The sequence below is a fragment of the Anabrus simplex genome, chromosome 1 (assembly GCF_040414725.1).
Source record: "Anabrus simplex isolate iqAnaSimp1 chromosome 1, ASM4041472v1, whole genome shotgun sequence".
Classification (NCBI taxonomy): Eukaryota; Metazoa; Arthropoda; class Insecta; order Orthoptera; family Tettigoniidae; genus Anabrus; species Anabrus simplex.
In genome coordinates this window covers 798,032,016-798,057,199 of record NC_090265.1, presented here as the reverse complement: position 1 = coordinate 798,057,199, position 25,184 = coordinate 798,032,016, and the positions used below count along the sequence as shown (strand labels likewise).

Genomic DNA, 25,184 nt, shown 5'->3' with positions numbered 1-25,184 from the left:
ATTACAGTTACTGTATAAGTACGCGAACCTTTTCTTGAGACCTGAACTCCATAGTGTTGAATGGGAACTAGGGCTCAAGAAAAAGTTCGCGTACATGCACTGATGACTAAAATGTATCAAGAACCCCATATCAACTGTATGTCCAAGCAATGTCCTCTTTCTCTACGGAGTCGGGTATGAACTGAGATGAATCTTCGTTGCGACCGGATGCTCTTCCTGACCTTATCAGTGGAGTTAATAATAAATGAATGAACATGATACACTATATGTTGGAACGGGGGGGGGGGGTGAAATCCGGTGCCAGTACATAGCCTACTCCTGTCAAATAGCACCAAAGCGTCTGCTCAAGGCTACCCTGCCAGCCACCAGTCTGTTAGTGCAAATCCTTTCTATCAACGGGACTTGAACCGGCTAACCACGGTGTTAGACCTTATACACTTGACGCCGTAACGATCATGGCCACCGGGTGGGCTAAAACACAACTATCTTCAAGAAAAACATAGCCTTTTCATTGAAGTGTCACTGTCTGGGCTAAATCCGCATTCAATCTCCGCGCAATTATGTAGCCAACAGAGAAGAATAATTACTTCAGCACAATTCTGAGAATTTGGGGATATTTCTTATGTTAGATTTGGGGAACTATTATTTGTTATGTTGGGCACCATCATTATTTTCCTTGGTGGGCGAGGCGCATATCTCAGCTGTTTGATGTGTTGGCATGTGTCGCATTTAAATGTTTATGTAAAATAGTCTTGGCATTTGTTGTATTTCAATGTTTTAAAAACATTATTTTATATTATAATTTATTGTGTGATACTGAAAACCTTTCAATGGCATGGTTCGGTGAAGGATTATCGACTCTAAAGGAACAGCTTCAGAATTTTACGAAAGAGGTTCTGTCAGAGGAAAAGGACGATTCTGATTCTGAAGGTTAGTTGACAGTCATGTTTGATGATTTATGTTAATGATTTTATTATAATACAGCAGTCTAGTGTCATTTTATTCGTATGATGTTTTTGAACCATGTCGTACTGAAAGCAGTGAAGTGCATATGAGGTTATGTAGGGTTTGGTCATGTGTTGCTTCATGCTTCAGGATTGTGAGCGGACTTAAATAATGTTGTGAGATGGACAGCAGACAATGGTATGAATGTGAATGGGATGAAAAGTCAAGTTGTAAATTTCACAAAGAAGATAAGTCCTCTCAGTTTAAATTATTGTGTTGATAGTGTGATAGTCCCTCATAGGTATCAATGTAAGTACGTAGGTGTTAATATAAGGAATGATTTTCATTGGGGTAATCATATTAACGAGGTTGTTAAGAAAAGTTACAGAATTCTTTACATGGTTACAGGAGTATTTAGGGCTTGTAGTTACGATAAGGATGTAAAATGAGAGGGCGTAGCCTATAAGTCTTTGCTAAGACCGCAGTTAGAGTATGGTTCCAGTGTATGGGACCCTCGCTAGGACTACTTGATACAAAAACTGGGAAAAATTCAAAGGAAAGCAGCTCGATTTGTTCTGAGTGACTCTGACAAAGGAGTAGTGTTACGAAAATGTTGGAAACTTTGGGCTGGGAAGACTTGGGAGTAAGGAGACGAGATGCCCGACTAGGTGGTTTGTTTCGAGTTGTCAGTAGAGAGTTGGCGTGGAATGACATAAGTAGACAAATAAGCTTGAGCGGAGCTTATAAAAGTAGGAAAGATTATATTATGAAGATGAAGTTGGAATTCAAGAGGACAAATAGGGGCAGATATTCATTTATAGGGCAAGGAGTAAGGGATTGGAATAAATTATCAAGGAAAATGTTCAATAAATTTCCAAGTTCTTTGAAAATGTTTAAGTAAAAGGTAGGTGATGGGGAATCTGTCACCTAGGTGACAGCCCATGCAGATCGTTTATTTATTTATTTACTGATAGTTACAAAGTGACCATAGATTTTCTTGTGACATTATTTTAAATTATATTTTCTTTCTTTCCTGTATTAATTTTATCGCAACCAGATCATTTTACTTCAGTTAAACGAAGGTGCATTAGAAGTGACAGAAGTGTGTCAAGTACAAGGGCTATACTGTATTTTCCATTATATTGAGTAAAATGTCAGTTATTTAGGTGCGGAATGATGCAGCTATGATGATTTTGTAGATATTTTTGCCAGTGCAATAGTTGTGCCAACTAATATTGTCGTATAAAAATTTCTCTGCCCTTCTTATTTTCTAACTGATAGAGCTAGCTGATTATCATTTCTTATCATATACACCATTAATATTAAATAGGAAACTGTGACAATTTTTTTTTTTTTTTTTTGGTAACAGCAATGTGTTCTTGTGATTATTGCCATTAATGACCTAATCATTGAAATTTGATAGAATTGTTAGTCCAAGAATTCTAAGTCAGAGTCTGGCTTCTAGTACTCTGAAACAGGCAGAAATTGGTATCATTTCTCCAGAATTCTGATCGGCACAATGATGACAAGAAACCAGTTCTGTTTTACTGCCAGATTATTTTGATTTGGACTGTTATACAGCAAGTGAGAATATTTCATAAGTGCAAACAATTATTTGGTTTCTACTTTGGTAAATCCTATTTTGCCAGTTATTACCTTTCCTGGAATGATAACAGAAATGCCGGGCTGAGTGGCTCAGACGGTTGAGGCGCTGGCCTTCTGACCCCAACTTGGCAGGTTCGATCCTGGCTCAGTCCGGTGGTATTTGAAGGTGCTCAAATACCTTAGCCTCATGTTGGTAGATTTATTGTCATGTAAAAGAACTCCTGCGGGACTAAATTCCAGCACCTCGGCATCTCCGAAAACCTTAAAAGAGTAGTTATTGGGACGTAAAGTAAATAACATTATATGATAAGCATGATAACAGTAATGGAAGTTAGTTACACCACTGCTTTAGTGCTTAAACGACTAGGTTACTTTGTGTATAATCCAAGTACCATGTACTATTTTTCACCAAACACATCATTAGCTTTATTTTTTAGAATTAAATACCTTTTATGGCCTGCTAAACCTTTCTCTTAGCTCAGTAAGTTACATTTGTTGACAGTAGCATTTTCTTGAGCGCTTGGTATCATTCCTTCTCATGATCTACAAACTATATACTGTAAATACCTCTTTCATTGAATTTGTCTGATACCTTCCTGTTGATCTCATCTTTCTACAGAATCAAACAGAATAATTTAGCCATTTAAGCGGTTTACAGTTGTTGTAATTGATGAAGTTTATTATATATACTTAAACAAATATCTTACTCTATAAAAATAAGTTACTGGCAGCTATGGTCTACAAATTATTTAATTGCCTTGAAGCAATTAAATAATAATAATAATAATAATAATAATAATAATAATAATAATAATAATAATTATTATTATTATTATTATTATTAATATGATTATTATTAAATGTACAGTATGGTCACCACCGAGTGAGTTGACTGTGCGGTGAGCTTGCATTCGGGAAGTAGTGGGTTTGAGCCCCACTGTCGGCAGCCCTGAAAATGGCTTTCCATAGTTTCCCATTTTCACACCAGGCAAATGCTGGGGCTGTACCTTAATTAAGGCTACGGCCGCTTCCTTCCCACTCCTAGCCCTTTCCTCTGCCATCGTCGCCATAAGACCTATCTGTGTCAGCGCGACATAAAGCAAGTTCTAATTTTTAAAAAATTCTTGCTCGTTTGTTCCGACATCTGCCCTAATATATTTCCACCATCATTTCCCTGTCAGATGATTTCAGCATTTGAGATATTACTCCAGTGGTCCTGTTTCTATTGAATACGTTTTCAAACATTCATTCTATTTGTCAAATTCTTTCTTATGAGCTTCTAGATGTTTTCCTGATTTAACCTCCATTTGTAAATTAATTAGAATACTAGCTATGTTTACATGCTGATTAATGTAGCCAAATCAATAGGAAAAAAGGAAGATTTAGTAGGGAGATTTGAATTGAATATGAATGGAAATGTAATTGGTTGTAGAAATTCAGTTCTAAATTTATTTTAACATCTCTTTGTTGCATTGCTCCCTCTTTATTGTACAATCAAGTCTCAAAACGTAAGCACCAACGAAATCCATGCAAATTATTATGGAGAAAGGCGTGTGCCCTAGTCAAACTTTAAACTGATTACTGATGTACAAAATCACACTGTGTTATATCTTGGTTTGCCACACCTAAAACTGACTGAAATACTGAATTTAGCTTCTCAAACTTGTTTTCTTCTTCTTCTAAGCAAATGTGTCACTTACGACCATGCGGAATCAGCATTTGTTGAACTTTCCTCCTTGCCCAGTTGTTCTTCATTTTTGTTGATTGTTGTAATTTCTGTTCCTCCGACCAAGTACCTTGTGTTGGTTTCTTCTCATCTTCATAGAATTCCATTGTGTGAACAATTTTCCTGATAACATTTCTATCCTGCAGATTTGGTGATCCTGATTCAATGAGGTCTTTCTCTACTTGCTTATATCATTTTCATCTTGTACATTTGATTTGCAGACATTTGTGTATTTGATAAGTAAGTCTGGTGTTTTCTTTACAAGTGGCTTAAAAATTGAATTTGTCGCAGTCTTGTATCAACAAGTTTTAGATATTTTAAAATATATTCCGAGTTGGGTTTGGGGTAATGTATTCCATTTTTAATTGTGGACCCTAAGATTTTTCTCATGATTTTCCTTTCCTTAATCTCTAATTGTTCCTTTACATTTTTACTCTGTAAATTGAGCTTTTCTGAAGCATAAAAAGCTTCAGGTTTGGTCACTGTTGAGTAATGACGAATTTTACTGTTCCAGGACAAGCATTGTTTGTTATAAAAATTCTTTGCATGTTGAAAAGCAATTTCCATTGTATGCTTATGCTTTGTGAACTGAATCCCAGAGTGTATTGTGGTTCATCAGTAAGCCTGCCTGCTAAGGCATTGATGTCTATATGGTCTGACACTGTGGTTAGCCAGTTCGTGTCCCGTTGGTCGAAAAAAAAATTCTGTCAGAATGTTGGCCGGCAGGGTAGAGAAGGTGGTGGTGGTATACATTTTCTAATCACTAAATTGTATACATTTTCTAATCACTAAATTGTATGCCAAAAGCCTGGATTCAATTCCAAACATCTTCACAATGCTCACGTGGAGTGAGGGCATATGGCGCTGTTGATGGTGATTAGTCCATCGGATGGGGGCATAAAGCTTTGTGTTAGTCAGTAAGAGTAGGCTATGTGCCAACACTGGGTTTTAACATCACCCTACCTCCTTGTCATCATCATCCCACATCCAGATGTGCAGGTCGCCTATGGGTGTCATATAGAAAGACCTGTACCAGGTGAGCCGAACATGTCGTGGGACATTCCTGGCACTAAAAGCCATACAATAAATAAATAAATAAATAAATAAATAAATAAATAAATAAATTAGCATCAGTATATCAGTATGCATAGTGCTGGTTCATGGATTAAAAATTGTTGGTTGGGTTTGTGGTGGCTGAGTGACATCATCACTGAGTTTTCACAGATGGGCGGCTGCTTCCCATTCCTGGTCCTTTTGTATCCCATCGTCACCATAAGACCTGTGTCATTGCGACGTAAAGCAAAATTGTAATTGAATCCCTCCCTGCTGTTTTATACCTTTCAATAGATGATCCATGTAAACTATGAACAACAAAGGTGAAGTATCTTGAACCAAGAACTTGTTCTGCCATCAGTTCTCACTGCAGCCCAGTTGTCAACATAAATGCCTTTGATTGCTTTTAATAATCTACCCTTAATCCCATAGTCCCCCTGTACGGCGAACATCTCTTCCCTTGGTACTTTGTTATATGCCTTCTCTAGAACTATAAAACATAAACATAACTGTCTATTATTCTCCTGGCATTTTTCAGTTACCTGGCACATACTGAAAATCTGATCCAACTTACTCTCAACCACGAATCGCACCCTCCCTTTCAAGATGTCAGCAAACACCTTACCTGCCCCAGTGATGCCGTACATAGTAGAGTTTCATCAAATTTATCTGTGATATTTTAATACGTGTTTAAAACCTCATGAAAGTAACCGCATATCAACAACACTTTAGTTGACAGCACACTGATCGAAAGAGCATCAAACCTTTTTGTTTTATTGACAGTTAGGTGGAAATGGCTCAATTGGCAACATTTGAAGTCCTTTCGCATTGACTTTGAAATAGTGTCAAGCGCGTAAGCTTGGCAAGTTGATGACTCAAGCAGCTATGTAGGTTTTGTCAGCTTAGCTGGAGGGAATGGGAAGCATAATAGCATTTATGAAATTATTTGTGTTTTTTATGGGCAGTCTAATTTACATCACCCTCCTTACATTTTTTTATTGGTAGTAGACTGATTGAAGTTCATACCTCCATCGAAAGTTGTGCTGGTATGGAAAGAATAATGCTAGGTAGGCAACACAACTTAGCTGTTTATTCATTGACTTTGGAATAGCGTTTAGCGGTCAAGCGTGCTGCGTGGGTGACCTTCTTTTCTGGGGAACTTCCTTCATGACAAACAGCTGTTGTGTTACGAAGTAGTTATTTGTGTGATGTGTTTGTTTCACTAACTGTAATGAAATTAGCGGTGGCTAAGAGGCTTATGCAAACTTCAGTTGGATCATTTTCTCCTAATAAAGTACCAAGACACAAGATACAAGGCATCCCATCCAGAAGAAGACAACAAGGTTTTAAGTACACTACCAACAAGTTCTAGCTCTAGGTCTGATCTAATTTCAGTTGGTTCTAAGGAATGCATGTTGTTTTGTTTTTTCAATTCCAGCACTGCCAAAATGAATTTTTAGCTGCAATTTTGTGAATAAAAGCAGTTTAAAGGGTAGTGATAAGTTTGAAATTATAAGCAATATATGGGTGCAAGATGAAACATGTCAGTTTTTAGTCTCAACACAATTTCCAGGCAAAGGGTCAAAATCTCACATTTCAACATAAATGGTTAATGGCTTGTTTATTCTGGTGGTGAAGAGGGAGCTTACTGCAAATATTGTGTGGCTTTTCAAATGGAATGAATTCACAGCCTCTGGCATCCTTGTGCAAAAACAAATTTACAAATTTAGAGAAAGCAGTGGAATGCTTTGACAAACACTCAGCTCTTCAGTATCATATGCATTGTGTTCAAGATGTACGACTGTGAAAGCAAATCCTACAAAAAAACTCCTGAAAACCATCTAGACACAGTAAAACAGAAAAGAAGTATCTGAAAACAGAAAGAAACTAGCTACCCGCAATGGAAACTGTGATTTTATGTTGAAGGCAAGAATTAATTTTAAGAGGTAGTAGGATTTTGCCATGATAAATTGTGCAGAACTTTCAGATTTCAATGAGGGGAACTTTTGTGCCATATTAAGGTACCATGCTAATATAGACACTGAATTAAGAGCAACATTAGAAGGCCCTGGTAGAAGGGATAGGTATGAAAGTCCCACAACAGGTTTTTCTCTGGGTACTCCGGTTTTATAATGTACTAGCTGATGTACCCGTGCTTCTCTACGGGATTTTCAGAAAGACTGACTTTGTGGTTTTCCTAAATGAAGTCAACATAGGTCATTACAAAAACGTCAGTAGGAAAGTAGCGATTAAAAGCAATGTTATCATATAAACTACTCGATCAAATGAAAAACTGCACATTTTCTCACTTTTAACGAACAGTACTGCGGTGCCGATCTATGATACATGCACACTGCTCATTCCAATCAGTGCCTCAGAGTAGGGATTGAATGCTTTGATGAACCGGTGTGTTACGTACCAGTAGTATCAGAAAATTTATGGACCAGAGGAATGGCATGCTAAAGAAGAAAGTTATCTAACTCCTAACTACTTCCCGCCAATATTCGGGCAGGCTGTTACACTCGGTACGACGGGGCGGTTTGGCCGTGTGGTTAGGGGCTCGCAGCTGTGAGCTTGCATCCGGGAGATAGTGGATTCGAATCCCATTGTCGGCAGCCCTGAAGATGGTATTTCGTGGTTTCCCATTTTCACACCAGGCAAATGCTTTGGCTGTACCTTAATTAAGACCAAGGCCACTTCCTTCATACTCCGAGCACTTTCCTATCCCATCGTGGCCATAAGACCTATCTTTGTCGGTGCAGCGTAAGGTAAATTTAAAAAAAATACTCGGTACGCAGCAGTAATCCTATCTATCGGAGATGAGTGACAACAGAAGACACAAAGCACATCACAACAAACAATGGTCAATGTAATGTTATTGTTGATCAATTTTATGAGCTTTCTATATTGTAGGCCTTCACATTTAGTTTCCTTTCGACTTTGTGATAGTAGGGCGTCTTATAAAATTCTTTATAGCGTAGACTGTAGTTCCTTATTCTCCGACTTTACGTACCGATCTTCATTAAATTCTGTTTACCCATTTTCTTGTGACTTGGCGCTGATATGGACTTGGTAAGAAAAATCCAAATTCATTAATATCTCTGTGATAATAGCCGGTACATTAACAACGTATAAGACATAATTGATCGGAAATTTAATACTATATAACTCAAGTTATGTAATATTTATATCGATACGACCAATAATAACATGAATATCAATGGCTAAATGGTTAGCGTGCTGGCCTTTAGTCACAGGTGTTCCGGGTTCGATTCCCGCCAGGGTTGGGAATTTTAACCAAAATTGGTTAATTCCCCTGACACGGGGACTGGGTGTATGTGTTGTCTTCATCACCATTTCATCCTCATCACGACGCACAGGTCGCTTACGGGAGTCAAATCAAAAGACTTGCACCTGGCGAGCCGAAGTCCTCAGACACATACCGGCACTAAAATCCATACACCGTTTCATTTGAGAATTAAATTTTAGGCCTTCGCATAAAATACCATTTCACTCAGCTTGATTAACATTATTTATAGCCTAGATTGTAGCGACTTATTGCCCGACTTTGCATTCCGATTTTCATTATATTCTCTTCAGCCGTTTTCTCGTGATGCGTGTACATACAGACAGACAGACAGACAGACAGACAGAAATTACGGAAAATTGCATTTCCTTGTTACTGTGGACACGACTGATACAGAAATACCATCCTTTTTAAATTCTGAGCAATGTACAGACAAAACTCTTATTTTAGGCCTATATATATAGATATAAGAAAATATTTTGCCACCTATTCAATACAATACAGAATGTTAACATATCAGTTAAAACATTGTTAAAATATAATGAGACATGAGACATTTTAACAGTGTTTTAACTCATGTTAACATTCTGTATTGTATTGAATAGGTGGCAAAATAATAAATATTTTCTTATATACATTATATGATACTTTCAATATGGACCAAAAATGATTTTCATTACTTGTAATACTCCGGTTTTCCCTGTCATCTTTCATTCCAGTAACACTCTCCACTATCATTTCATTTCATCTGTCAGTCTTTAATCATTGCCCCAGAGGACTGCGACAGGCCTCGGCAGCCGGCACAATTCCTATCCTCACCGCAAGTTGGGGGCTTCATTCATCCCATCCCTGGCCTGGTCATTGACTGGAAAACAGGTTGTAGGTTTTCATAAAAGTCCCACAATACAGAATGAAGTTACTGAGTCTTATGGTACAGTTATTTTGAGTAAACAAGTTGAAAGGGTGAATAAGCAATTTATTTTTCTATGTTTCTGGATGAAACCTGCATATATCAGTTGGATTCAGGATTCCCTTTATGTTTGTTATGTTGAATTTGAATCTCCAGTTCCTACACGTAGAGAGGACTTACTACAATTCATTTCGGTTACTGATTTAACTGGAAGAGGATTAGCAGCTTCAATGTTGGAGAATCTGTTTAAGCTTGGGATTGATGTACAGTATTTAAGGGGACAGGGCTGCGATGGAGCCACCAGTAAGCCCGGAAATCTCCAAGGCACGCAAGCTATAGTCAGAGAGGCACATCCTACTGCACTGTATGTTCATTGTTCAACTCACACTCTCAATTTAGCTGTGTCTAAATTTTGTGAAGTGCAAGCTGTTCAAAACTGCTTAGGAATTGTAGGGACAGCTCATAACTTGTTTGTATCCTAAAAGAAAAGCAGTGTTTGTAGACAGCAGTGAAAGATTTGATGATTCATCTTCTTCAAAAACTTTGAAAAGGCTTTGTGCCACTTGATGTATTCAGAGACTTGAAGCAGTCGTCAGTTTCATACAACTTCTGGGGCCATTGATAAAAGCACTGACAGTGATATCAGTCTGGCCAAAATATTCGTCAAATACATCGAAAGAGGCAAACTCTTTCATGTGCTCTTAATCTGCAATGTGAATTTATAATCTTCCTCTTGGTGACAGCTAAAGTCTTTGGAATTGGCCGAGTATTGAGCAAAATCCTCCAAAAGCCCACCCTTTACTTGAGGGAAGCCATGAGATTAGGCGACAATACCATACACGAAATGAAAATCCTAAGAGGTGATGCTGCAGAAACATTTGGGGCTCTTTTTGAAGAAGTAGCAAGATTTATCAAAAAATGAATGGACATTGCAATCTCAATTCCATGATTGACGGAAGGTATTACTCCAGCCTGACTGACAAATTTCTAATGTTATAAGTGGAAATTAATGAAATCTTACTTGGAGTGCGTCTCAGAAGAGAGATGTGTTCATTGCGATGTCCAGGAACCACCATCCCGCCCCAAGAAGTACATTTACTTTTATAACCTAATATAGTATTACATGCCATTTTCATTTCTGAAGTAGCTACTTGCATCCCTATTGGCCAATGTAAAGTGGCACGTGATCTCGTTCCCGTCAATAATGTTCATCATAATCCGTTACCAACCCCAGCACAATAAAAGCGCAAGAAAATCTGTCGTCCCTATATCACAGGTCTTGCCCAAATCCTATCCTAACGTCCGCACGGCAAGAACCACTCCAGACCAATGGTCTTGTCCAGGTCCTATCCTAACGTCCGCACGGCAAGAACCAATCCAGACCAATCGTGTTTCCACACGAAACTAGAGGCCTAGGGCCGCTTCGCGGCTTCTAAACTGGGGCCTTATGCCCCCAGACACCCTTTGCTTGTCTCTATATCACTAGTCTTGTCCAGATCCTATCATAACGTCCACACGGCAAGAACAACTCCTCACCAATCGTGTAACAGTAATCACCACCACCAGCTATCGAAGCAACACTCACTCATTAGTTCCTAAGTACAGAAGTTGGTGGCACTGAGCACTGCTTGACAACATCCTTCCCGAGAAGGCCGCGAGCGTGTAAACAAACGACAGTCATTTCGCGGGTGTGGAAGTCTTGTCAGCCGGCAGGGATTAAAAACAAACAAAATAGCCAAACTTTGTGACCTGGTGTCCAGAAGAATATTTCAGAGTAGCAGTGTATACCCCATATCTGGATTGTTTTATTACACAAATGAAATCCAAGTTTTCACAGCTTAAGAAAGTGCTTTCTGGATTTTCCTATTTTTTCTCCAACTGCAACTAGTGAAGCAAATGTAAAAGGCAGTGAAATTGAGGAGTTTATCACCCTGGTTACATGAGAGATATGGGTGGCTGTGTTGAAGATGATATTGCTGAATTACATTTGTGGAAAAGGAGATGCATAAACCAAAATCTAAGGTTCTCATGTGTGATGACTGGCAGTAGTTTGTATAACAAAAAGAGATACCCAAACTATCATACTCTTCTACAAGTTTTAGCAACACTCTCAATGTCCACTGCTGCAGCAGAGAGGTCATTTCCCGCTCTGAAAAGGATTAAGACATAATTGAGAAGTACAATAGGACAGGTAAGTAAATGAATTGGTTGTTAAAGATACTTTCACCTAATCATTTATTTCACAACAATATAACTTATATAATAATACTTCAGTCTCAATAATAAATAATGACATTTCATTTTACAGACAAGACTGAATGGACTGGCTCTCCTGTCAATTCCTGTTGATTTGGAATCTACACTGCCTGACAAAAACAAGTTTAGCACGCAGAAGGAATGGTCCAATATTATCCCATTTTGGTATACATGCATACCATTGATGTGTGAGTAAATGGTTAGATTTACAAGGATCTGTAATGTGTAGAACACCCACCAGAGTGTATTTGTGATGGCACCATCCTGTCGTTGAAATTTGTTACCAGTCAGCTGCTGTGAGTCAGTTAAACAAGACGTGCAGACAGGACTACGTACAGTACGAAGCACCCGCGATGCCTCGCAGACACATTAGACAGCCTATTCACCATTTGACAAAGGCCGCATTGTGGGACTGCACGAGGCTGGTTGGTCGTATCGTACAATTGCCAGGCATGTGGGCTTTTCAGATGTCACCGTGTCCCGATGTTGGACTCAATGGGTACATGAGGGCTCCCAATCACGCCGTGCAGGTTCGGGTCGACTAAGAAACACCACCCTGAGGGAGGACCGTCGTATGGTGTGCCTAGGATTGCGGGATCCCATAACTTCGGCACCCGCCATCTGCGAACATGCACTGGAGGCTCTACAACATTCTGTGAGTTCCAGCACAGTGTCTCGACGACTCGCATCCGCCGGGTTGGGGTCGTACCGCCCCATGTGTCGGTTGGCATTGACACCAGAACACCAACGCCTGCGTTTGGAGTGGTGTCTTGCTCGGCAGGCATGGACAGAGGACGACTGACTTCGCATCATGTTTAGTGATGAGTTCCGCTTCTCCATAACCTCCGATGACCATCGTGTGCAGGTTTGGCGGCGTCGAGGACAGAGGGCAGATACTGCCCATATTGTGGAAAGAGACACAGGCGTAATCCCTGGCATCATAGTGTGGGGAGCCATAGAATATGTATTCAGGTCACCTCTTATTGTGCTTCGGCAGACTTTGATGGCACAGCGATACGTCACAGGCGTTCTGCGTCCGCACGTCTTCCCCCCTTATCGCACAGTACCTTGGGATAGTGTTCCAACAAGATAATGCATGTCCACACACAGCATGTGTGTCTATGGACTGCGTATAGCATGTTGAGGTCCTCCCGTGGCCAGCAAAATCCCCGAACCTTTCCATCGTTGAACACGTGTGGGATGACATTGACATTGGACCAACCTGCGGGATCTGGAGGGACAGTTGCAACAACTGTGAACGAACGTGCCTCAGGAGAGGATCCAAAGGCTGTTTGACACTATTCCGAACAGCATAAGGGCATGCAGTGCGGTCAGAGGGGCGGAGTGCGACACCCTACTGTCTTGGCGCCAACATTCCACCTGTAGCTGCCAACGGCTTTGTCTCTTTCATCCCATATTGTAATCAGTTCAATAAAGGCACATGGTTTTTCAGCATTCACTTTCATCCACTCCTTCTGGGTGCTTAATTTTTTTTTTTTTCAGGCAGTGTATTATGAGTTCACCTAATTTACCCAAATCACTATTCATTTCCTTTTTCTCTTCCTTTTTAACATTCTTTATTACTGACCAGAAAGGTTTCCTTACTGCTTGACCTAGCCTTTCACCGAGCAAGTTACTGCATGGTTTGAGTACCCCACTGTCGGCAGCCCTGAAGATGGTTTTCCGTGGTTTTCCATTTTCACACCAGGCAAATGCTGGGGCTGTACCTTAATTAACGCCACGGCCGCTTGCTTCCCACTCCTAGCTCTTTCCTGTCCCATCGTCGCTATACAACCTATCTGTGTCAGTGCGACTTAAAGCAACTATCAAAAAAGCGTGGTTTGGGTCACGTAGTTATCACCTTGCATTCGGGAGGTAGTGGATTCGAACCCCACTGTCGGCAGCCCTTAAAATTATTTTCCCTGGTTTTCCATTTTCATATCAGCCAAAGGGGCTGTACCTTAATTAAGGCCACGGCTGCTTCCTTCCAACTCCCAGGCCTTTCCTATCCCATCGTCGCCATAAGACCTATCTGTGTCGGTACGACGTAAAGCCCTTAGCAAAAAAGCTTCCTTCTGATTACTACCCCTTTCCTCTTCCATCGTCGCCATAAGACCTATCTGTGTCGGTGCAACATAAAGCAAATTGTTGTCTCTTTTGTGTGTGTGACGTAGCCTTTCCAGGTTATTGACGAAATCTTCCTACGACTTCATCTTGGATTCGACACCTGTTTGTTTCGTTCTCTTTTTTTAATGTATGCACAATTCCCTGTCTGCACTTGTCCTTGCTTGGAGCCATTTCTGAAACGTCTTCATTTTACGTTTACAAGTTGCTCTCACTCCCTCATTCCACCAAAATGTTTGCTTTTTCCCATCTTTACATGCAGTTTTTCCTAGTCATTCCCTTGCTGTTTCTACTACAGGATCCCTGTATGCTATCCATTCTCTTTTTATACCATGAACTTGCTTACTGTCCTTTGGAACTCTTCACAAATCATATCAGTGTACTTTCTGTCTAATTTCCTCGTCCTGAAGATTTTCGACCCTTATTTGTCTGCAGACCGATTTAACTTTCTCTTAGTTCACTACAGATCAGATAGTGGTTCGTGTCATCGAAAAATACCCGGAATATCCCCCAACAGATTTTCCGTGGATCTGGTGCCCCTACGCTCCTGTGTGTAGCGGTGAATAGCTTGGCAGCACACCGAAAATCGGACATTCTACACGAATTCATCTCTTTATTCAGCGTCCATCATGACATTGAACTTGTGAGCTTGAATTCGGGAGATGGTGGGTTCGAATCCCACTGCCGGCACCCCTAAAGAAACTACCTCATTTTCCTAGTATGCCTCTTCAGTGATGCCTATGCTGTCTATGATAGCCTTGTGTGGAGCTGTGGAGGATCAGACCAGCCTTCGGGCTGAATACCCAACAACATACCAGGCAGATACTGGTGCTGTACCTTAGTTAAGGCCACGGCCGCTTCCTTTCCTTCCTAGTCCTAGCCCTTTCACATCCTTGCGTCGCCGAAAACCTCCAGTGTGTTAGTGCGACGTTAAACTACTAGAAAAAAAACCCAACAAAAAACAATAACATTGAACTTGCACCCATCGTTTGAGAGAGTTTTGCCTACTCGTTAGTAGATTAAACACCCGGCGAGTTGGTCGTGCGGTTAGCCGCGCGCAGCTGTGAGCTTGCATCCGGGAGATAGTGGGTTCGAATCTCACTGTCAGCAGCCCTGAAGATGGTTTTCCGTGGTTTCCCATTTTCACACCAGGCAACTCCTTAATGCTTAATGAAGGCCACGGCCGCTTCCTTCCCACTCCTAGGCCTTTCCTGTCCCATAGTCGCCAAAAGACCTGTTTGTGTCGGTGCGACGTAAAGCCAGTTGCAAAAGAAAAAAAAAAGTAGATTAAAAGTTCACTTCAGAGTTCGTACACCTTGTTCAAGAAATTTCACAGTGAAACTCAGTGAGAACTGCAGTAATTATATTGGTGCAGAATACCAGAAGCTCAATAATGCTATACGTTTTGCCCCTCCCCGTTCAACTGCTATGGGTTTTAAGAGACGCCCGAGTGCCGGAATTTTGCACTGAGAAGGGGTTCTTTAACGTATTAATGAACGTACTTACACAGGTCCACGAACCTACTACGCTGGTGTAGCAGGGGGAGAGGTGATACTCCCACGTGGCACGTCCCAGGTGGCGGATAGGAGGGTCCTAACCGGCTTGCCGGCGGACTTGAGGGAAATAAAATACCTCTCGCGGACCAAACACACAACCCCCTGTGGGTGGGGGACGCAGACGAAGAATACACCCACGGTGTCCCCTGCCTGTCGTAAGAGGCGAGTAAAAGGGGCGACCAAGGGGTGATTGTATTAGAACCATGAAACTACTTGTGATTAGTACCACCACGCGGACAACACCATGGGTCTCTTTACTTGCGCGTGGTACCACTATGTTAGGTACAAACGAGGTTTGTGATTAGTAGCAACAGAGTGCGTTGCCGGCTTTTACAGGACCTGTGATTAGTACCACTTTAGGAGCGACACCATGGTTCTGGCTTGCCTATGATTAGTACCCACTATATGAGGAACACCACGGGATAGTGCGAGTCCCTGTGGTTAGTACACGTATGTGATGAACAACATAAGTTTGTGTTGCTTGTAAATGGCGCCGCAATGTGCGAAACACCATCGGTCTGTATTACATGTGTGAATTTCATTACCTATGAGTAGTACCATAATGTGTGGAATACCGCGAGTCTACGCTACTTTTGATTAGTACCGCAAGATGACAAATACCATGGTTCTACTTTCCTAGCGATAAGTACCATTATGAGGGGCGATGACTTGGATTTTGGACTCCTTTAGACTACAAGCATCATCAATTCAGTATCTGAGGCATTGCGGGTCGGATCCACTGATTGTTTTAAATTCGTATCCATCCATTCATTCTTCTTCCTCACGTTTTGAATTCTGGTCAGTGGAGGATTTTGGACTTTTAATTTGTCATTCCATTTCGTCTCATTTCGTACAATTAGGGGACGATGACCTAGATGTTAGGCATCATCATCATCACTAACACAGATCTCTTAATTTTCAATCGCCGGGACTCATTTCCGCAAGAGTAAACACAAAGTAGATTGCGAGCGCCTAACCAGCCGAGGTCGCAGCAAACTTAGATGACCAAGATTAAATTGAGTTACTCCATTGAAAATCCTCTGTGAGGGCAGGAATTTTTTTGGTGCCCATTCTTCTTTGCGAAAGATGATGTTTGACCGTATGTCACTCAAAAGTACAAGCTTCCATGTTGTTTGAGATTTTTCACAGATCAGATCCCAGGGCTTACAGTTCTCCTTGGCCATAGAACAACTTACAGTATTAGTACACATACATTTTTTGGTAGCCCGTCTTGTATGGCATTTTAAAGAACGTCGAGAATTGAAGTCTCTACCAGAAATGAAGAGTAGGAACGTACTGGCTGGCAAGTGCAGTTTCACGCCTTCGGGGCGATGTTTAGTGATTATGGAGTGAAATGGGCATGGTAAAACGAATATCGTGGAGAAAACTTACTCTGCATAAAATGAGTCTCTTGAGATTCGATTCCGGAGTTTAGTACTAAAAATTCCTGTTAAACGAAATCCTTAATCCTCTGTCGTTTTGCTGTGTTCTAATGACATTTGCAACATGGTTGATTCGTAGCGTGTAGTCTTGCTCTGGTCCATGAACCATGGTCAGCGGTTGAGTGGTCTAGTAATGATCCTATGTGTGAGAATTTACGGTGAGTGGGAGTGGGCATCTCTGACTAGTGGTCTAGGACTGTCCAGCCCACTAGTGGTTTCCAGGCCGTTGGAGTGAATAATATCGCTTGAAGTATATGAGGCCAGTAACCTGCTTCAGAGAAATTCATCGAGCATTTCACAACCTTCTTAGCAAGTCTCTGATCTATGTGAGTGTTGGAGTCGCCCTTCAGCTAGACAGGCCATGGACTCCTTGGAAATAACTAGCCGGGGGGAAACAAAAACAAATAACATTGAGACCCTACCTATGGGACGTCGCATCCGGGAGATAGTGGGTTCGAACCCCAATGTCCGCAGCCCTGAAGATGGTTTTCCGTGGTTTCCCATTTTCACACCAGACAAATGCTGGGGCTGTACCTTAATTAAGGCCACAGCCGCTTCCTTCCCATTCCTAGTTCTTTCCTGTCCCATCGTCGCCATAAGACCTATCTGTGTCGGTGCGACGTAAAACACGTAGCAAAAAAAAAAAAAGCTATCTATGGGACGTTTGGAAGAAAGAAAGTAGAGCTGCCAGTCAGCAAATGGGTTGTCCTTGTACGCATTGTTCATTTCTTTTTATCCCTGAAAAAAAAAAAAAAAAAAAAAAAAAACTGGCTCAACCATCACAAACTAGTCAGTACTTTTCAATATTGGCTCGATACCATTCTTTCTGGATGCATAACTTAGGCACCTGGCTCTTGGCACAGGCCAGAACATTTGTTTTGTAGTTTTTTAATATTTGCTTGACGTCGCACCGACACAGATAGGTCGAATGGCGACGATGGAATAGGAAAGGCCTAGGAGTGGGAAGGAAGCGACCGAGGCTTTAATTAAGGTACAACCCCAGCATTTGCCTGGTGTGAAAATGGGAAACCATCTTGAGGGTTGCCGACAATGGAGTTCGAACCCATTATCTCCCGAATGGAAACTCACAGCTGTGCGGTCCTAACCGCACGGCCAACTTGTTCGGTACGTTTATTTATGGTATGGCTTTTAGTGCCGGGATTGTCCGAGCACATGTTCGGCTCGTCTGGTGCAGGTCTCTCTATTTGACACCCATGGGCGACCAGTGCGTCAGAATGTGGGATGATGATGATGAGATAAAGAGAGGTTGAAACCCGGTGTATTAGACAATAATATTGTGTACGATGTCAAAGTATGTTCTAAACATGTAATAGCATACCATAGTAGGTTATGAAGAGTGGGGAAAATGTTAAATTGTGAATATCTATTACATTATGCAATCTACAGTATACATCATTATTTGGATATGTTACCTGAGCACACACAATTTCGAAATGAAGCGTAATTTGTCACTTCTCTTTTTTTGTTTTTTGTGTCAGACAGAACAAGTAATGATCACTGTCTGTTCCCGAGTCATGACAAAACAGCTGGGTGGAATTTCATTAAACTTTATATTTAAGTCAAGGCGGACAATTGGAATTTTAATTATTTATTTTAAGATTCTTGTTAAAGACTGGTTAAGGAGGTGGTCTGAACACAAAGGGAACAAAATAAGCCGGGCTGAGTGGCTCAGACTGTAGAACCCAGATGACGCCTTCTTAATGTTTGAAGGTGCTCAAGCACGCCAGCCCCATATCGCTATACCCACTGCCACTCCTGCGGGACGAAACTCGTAAACCTCTGCGTCTCCGAAACCGTATACGTACCTAGTTAGTAATCCGCTATTATCTGTCTTAGTTTTGTCCAGGTAAAGCGTTCGTTACCATGCCCTAACAATGCCTCTTACCCCCTAAGTCAACAATCACTTAGCATTCTCAAATGCCACCCAACAAGGTTGGATATGATTTTTGTTTCAAGAGCCTAAAATTGAGGTCAACGTCCCGAAGTGAAAATGGGTGGAGTGTAGAGGAAGGTTGTTTATCAGGAAATCTAGTTTCTGTTAGGGACGTAAATCAGTGGGTTACAGGACAGAATTGATAGTAGCAGGAATTAAAACAAAGATTGTTTCGGTGTAGTCACCTGGTGAAGGATTATGCGCTTATTGGCGATCTTAGTGTAGGCCTAACGATTGGTAGTACGACGAAAGGTTTGGAGAAGGTATGTGGGGAATATCTGTAAGCTAACAGAAAAGTAAAACGATTGCTGGATTTCTGTGCTAGAACTAGCTGTTGCTAATTCATTCTTCAGTATAGTGCTATTCACCTCTAAACTTCGGTGGGTAGCGGGCACCAGATCTACAATACCGCCACAACCGACTTTGAATTCAGGAAATGAATTGAATAGGTACAGTTATAGCGGATAAGGGTGGAAAAGCTTCAGGCAAAGCAAATTTGAACTACTACTCGGTATGATCAGAAAAAGAAAAAAAAAAAGTATTGTGCGGGCGGAATGGAGCCAATTGAACGGTGTACGATCAACACCTGCCTCTCAGAGAAAATGGAACTCGTAGTTTATTACAGACGCCATTTCCAATGTCTAGCATTGAAAAATCATCATAAGACTGCCAGGTTGCGATGGTTCATCGGACACCGTTGGTAGGAAGAATTGCGGTTTACATTGAATCACGCTTCTAGGCGATCTGGTGAGCGACTTAATCAGTACTATACAGTTTGAGTCAAAGCAAGCGGTAGTGAAATTACGAACAGTACTAAACGCTGCCAGAAACATGCCACTGACAAGACAATGGATCGTGTCGTCTCAAAACTCACGAGTCCCAAAACTCACGAATTCCAGGAAGAGGATTAGTAAGAACAGGTTTCGCTACCTGGGCCAGTCTCAGAACTCACGAGCAGGGCCAGTTCTTCTGTGAATGGATAAAAAATGTCCACCCTATTAGTGATAGGTTAATGGAATACTTTTAATAATCGAATAAATTCCATCCGATTATTGAAATAATCGAATGAGTTTCAATATCATTCAGTTATATCGCACAGAATAATCGGATGCGTCATGAGTATTTTTTTTTCGGTTTAAGTGTGAAATAAGCGAATGGATGAACTCTTACAAAAAAATAGAAATACGCCTTTTTTCCAAATGAATCTCCACGTGTTGAAACTAAATGAGTTAATTAACTGCCTTGATCTTTAATGTCTCTAAATTTCCTTATCCAAGTAAATGCCGCCTTCTGGCTGCATAATGGAGCTAAGCCCCAGTACTACCACCTGACAGTTTCTTTTAACTAGCAGCGGGCAATATGTCGTCCGACTGCATGCGTAAATTGGTGGCATGCTGGCCTTTGGTTCAAGGGGTCCAGAGTTCGATTTCCGGTCGGTTCGGAGATTTTAACTTTCATTAGTTAATTCCTATGGCTCGGGGACTGGGTTTCGTGCCATCCTCAGCATTAGACTTCATCTTAGGTAGAGCCTCATCCTCACAGACGTGCAGGTTACCTATACGGGGTCAACTCTAAAGAGCTGCACCAGACCCCCCACCGGAGGCCACACGTCATTATTATAAATTTATGTTAAAGGTAAACGTGCATTATATTAGCTTTAAGACAAGAAAATAATATTTTAATAATAATAATAATTACTTCAAGAATTTACTTAATTGCTCTAAACCGCAAAGCGCCATTGAGACCAAGGAACCCTTACTCAGGTACCCAGATTCCAGACCACCCGACAGAGATGAAATCAAGCGCCACATTGCCCGTCTCAAAAATAATAAAGCGCCGGGTGAAGACTCAGTAGTAGCAGAACTATGGAAATATGCCCCAGAGAAATCACTTGATATCTTGTAAAAGCAAATAGAAGAAATTTGGAACAAGGAGACCCTACCCGAAGATTGGAAAATAGCTTTGATCCATCCACTACACAAAAAAGGCAGCATGAAGAACATCAACAACTACAGAGGAATATCTTTGCTACCTGTGACTTACAAAATTCTATCACTTGCCATCCTGGAGCGTTTGGAAGCACAAGTCGAACATCAAATAGGTGAATACCAAGGAGGGTTCAGAAAAGGTCGCTCAACAGCTGAACAGATCCAAAATCTCAAAACGATCATCAGATATTGCACACTAAGGTCCAAGCAGTATGTGTCTGTCTTTGTGGACTTTAAGAAAGCGTTCGACTCCATTGACCGGGAAGTCCTGCTAAACATCTTAAATGAATTTGGAGTTGATTTGAAACTGCTGGCATTAATTAGAGCCACTCTGACCGATACAAAATCCAAGGTGAAGTTCCACGGATGTCTCTCGCATTCCTTTGACATCAAAACAGGAGTCCGACAAGGTGATGGGCTATCCCCGATACTCTTCAACTGTGTTCTTGACAAGATCATCAGAACCTGGCGGGTGAGATTACAGGAAACCAACTACATTCCTTTGAGAATAGGAACCAAATCCAAGGGGATCGCAACAGACTGCTTAGCATTTGCCGATGATATTGCTGTTCTCTCAAACGACATAGAAACCGCTAGAGCTCAAGTTGAAATTTTAAAGGAAATTGCCGAACAAACTGGTTTGCAGATATCGTTTGAGAAAACAGAAGTAATGACTAACATCAAAGAGGCTCCACCAAAACTCCATACAAAATACGGGGACATCACCCGAGTAGACAAATTCAAATACCTGGGTAAGATCATCATGAAAAATGGACTGGACAAAGAAGCACTTCAGGAGCGAGTACGCAAACTGGAAATAGCCTACCAAACATCCCGCACAATGTACAACAAAAAATGCCTTTCCCCAAACACCAAGATACGTCAGTATGAAACAGTTCTGAAGCCAGTAGTTCTATATGCAGCCGAAACCCTGTCTCTAAATGCCAACAAAGGACTCCTTGAAGAACTGGAGAAAAGAGAACGCAAAATTGTGAGAGGAATCTTGGGATCAAAGTACAGAAATGGAATCCATCAAAAGAGATCCAACAAGGAAGTCTACAGCAAAATAGAGAAAATTACCGACACAATCAGAAAAAGACGGGCACGATTTTACGGTCATCTGAAAAGAATGGACGGAAGAAAGTTAACTAAAGAAATCTTTCACTTTTTTGATTCAAACCCCAAAACCACAATTCCCTGGTTTAGAAATACCAAAGAAGACCTGCAAATGCTACATATCTCAGCTGAAGACGCCCTTAACAGAGATCTCTTCCGCAAGAAAATATTGACGAACGGGTTAAACCGAGACGAGCAACCGAAGAGAAGACACGGAGCCCCTTGGACAGAGGAGCGTAAGCAGGCCCACTCACAAAGAATGAGGGAAATTTGGGCTCTAAAGAAGGCCAAGTTCAGTGTCAAATGCAACAAGACTTAACGTGGTCCTTGATGGCCCCAGCGAATTTTATATAATAATAATAATAATAATAATAATAATAATAATAATAATAATAATAATAATAATAATAATAATAATAATAATAATAATTCACCTCGGTCTCTTTCATTCACCAGCCATTATTTTTCCCTGTGGGTTGGGGTAACAGAGTAACATCCTCAGAATCCCCTGCCTGTCGTAAGGGAAGCGTGAGTCACCGCGCACCTCATCCCTCCTGCGGTCTTCGCAAGCACCTTTTGTCCGGATTCGTGAATTTTGAGACTCATTAGAATGTTTATTTTAGCTACCAGTTTATAGTCGTGAGTTTTGATACTATTTGTAACTAATTTTAGCCCGTGAGTTTTGAGACGTAACCACAATGGATGGAGCTACAGTCCTCACCGCGAGGTGTTCGCTTGGCCTTCTGCAACAACACTTTGGAGATCGCTTAATTTCTTATACACTTCCCACTCCCCGGATCTCACGCTTCTAGATGCCTACATATGGACTATACAATATGCGTTTTCCGGTCAGATGATCTGCTTAGGAATATTTCCGAAAGACGATAGGAGATATAGGCATTTTTTGTGTTCTTGCGGCAACTGTGTTCGACAGTGTGCAGAACCGGTATGCGTGAGACGAGGGGGTGCACGTTTTGAACACATGCTGTACCTTTGAAATGAAAAATGAAAATGAAAACCTACAACCTGTTTTCCAGTCATTGACCGGGTCAGGGATGTAATGAATGAAGCATATATAGGCTGTTATTACAATGGGGTCGCCACTTCCAAGGTGATTTATTAATGAGTGATAAATGCTATGAAATGATAATGGAGAGTGTTGCTGGAATGAAAGATGACAGGGAAAACCGGAGTACCCGGAGAAAAACCTGTCCCGCCTCCGCTTTGTCCAGCACAAATCTCACTTGGAGTGACCGGGATCTGAACCACGGTATCCAGCGGTGAGATGCCGACGCGCTGCCGTCTGAGCCACGGAGGCTCTTGTACCTTTGAAAATCCTTCGAAAATGAGGCGACTATAAGAAATGCCTCGTGGTGTTCAGATATTGTTTACGATCAGCAGTGAATTAGGACCGTAAACATCTGCGACGTCTCGTTGCATATTATAATGACATATCTTAATGCTCAGAGCATGTTTGCATTGTCAGTACTATTTGTTTTTTCACACACTGTAGTACAAACCAAGACATTATGGTCCTGAGTTCTATTGGATATGACAGCACGCCACCTCTAGTGTGTAACTGGGAATATCCTTTATATCAGTGACACTAATAGAGTTTTAATTCTTGCAGGCCAACCCCAGGCCATATTTTAGCAAGATATTCTCAGGCTGTACCGTATGTAGCTACAACCACACGTCCCATTTTAAGGGAGTCCTACATTCCACTTGTATCATGGCCTTCTAGATTGCCAGATTTGTCACTCGTTGAAAATGTCTGGGACATTATCAAAGGGTGGGTGCAGCATTACAGCCGTTGACTAGTAAACGTTGTACTGATCAGGGGTGCACACGTCACTTATTATTTTATTCTGCTTAGTGTGTACGTATGATTGTTTATTAATTATAATAATTTATCATATAGCTTCAGATATTGGACGCCATTTAGGCTGACTGCGTGTCAATTTTGACGTTTCGTTTTACTACCACATGGCAGAGAAATGAATCTCTGTTGGGTAGTCTGTGCCTGGTTTGTTGTCGGGTAAACACCAGATGTATCACCAGAAGTCTTCTACATACTGACATCATATTACAGTACATGGAGTGCTAAACTAACCTTTTTCCACCCTTCAAAAATCCTATTACTGTACCTCTGCCAGGTTTGAACCGGCGATCATGGGATCCAGAGGCTGACACTCTTTCATTGATCGAATACCTCAGAATAATGTAGGCTATCCTTTGAAACTGAGACGACTATAACAACTGCCTCGTGGTGTTCAGGTATTATTTATGGTCGGCAGTGAATTAGGACCGTAAACATCTGCTGTGAAGAGATCTGTAATATATTTACTACTAGTATGTACCCGCGGCTTCGCCCGCTTTTATTCATTCAACATTTAGATGTTTTAAAACCATTTATTTAAAGCAAAATAATACAAAACATTATATTTATTAACAACCATCGTTTTTACATAAATTGCATGAATTACATTATTTTATTTTTAATTATGTTGTTACCTTCAATGTTTAAGATGATGGGTTGGTGGATGGTACAAATAATATTAAAATACCTCATTTTTCCTTGTCGAGCTTCCGGATAAACTATATTATGTGTCCTGCCATTTGGAGCTAAGATGTATAGTGTGTTTACCTTTCCAACTCTTTGAACAACCCATGTGCGGTTGACCAGGGGAGAAGCACCGTTTCCAAAGATCGAGTCGTTCTACTGTAAGGGATTGTCCTCGTGCCTTGTTGATGCACATAGCGAAGCTGAAACAAGCGGGGAACTGTAGACGTCTACATTGAAACGGCATATCCGAAGAGATAATTTGAACCCGCGGACTGAATTCTACTTCGCCCGCGGCATGCCCATTCATGATTGTGGCTTCAATAATATTCGGCATAAGTTTTTGACTGAGAGTCACGTTCCGTTGCAGAGGGAAGGAGGATTCATATTCCTGAGAAGGATAACGGCGCCACAATCGTCCGCTCCAAGACGTTCGAGGGTACTCTCGGTGACTCCAAGTAGTTCAAAAGCTCTGTCGTGTAGTTGACAGCCTCATCTGTATTACATGTGTCGATAAACTTGTAAATTTTTAGAACACCGGGTAATTCTTGTAAATGCTGATGACGCTGACAGCTTCGTTTCTTGGACATTCTTCTTTGACACAGCCATGCGTGATCGGTGAAAACTCTGTTAAAAATT

General features: G+C 41.2%; 1 protein-coding gene across 2 annotated transcripts in view; it reads left to right on the top strand.

Annotated features, from left to right (window-relative positions):
- The first annotated feature begins 709 nt into the window (after nt 1–709).
- The window catches only part of LOC136857544 (thyroid receptor-interacting protein 11), a 533,154-nt gene continuing 508,679 nt past the window's right edge, over nt 710–25,184 (top strand). For both annotated transcript variants that reach the window (XM_067136282.2, XM_067136281.2), the window contains exon 1: nt 710–930. In XM_067136282.2, the coding sequence (XP_066992383.2) occupies nt 831–930 (100 nt within the window). In that variant the 5' untranslated portion in view covers nt 710–830. The remainder of the gene's footprint in view (nt 931–25,184) is intronic.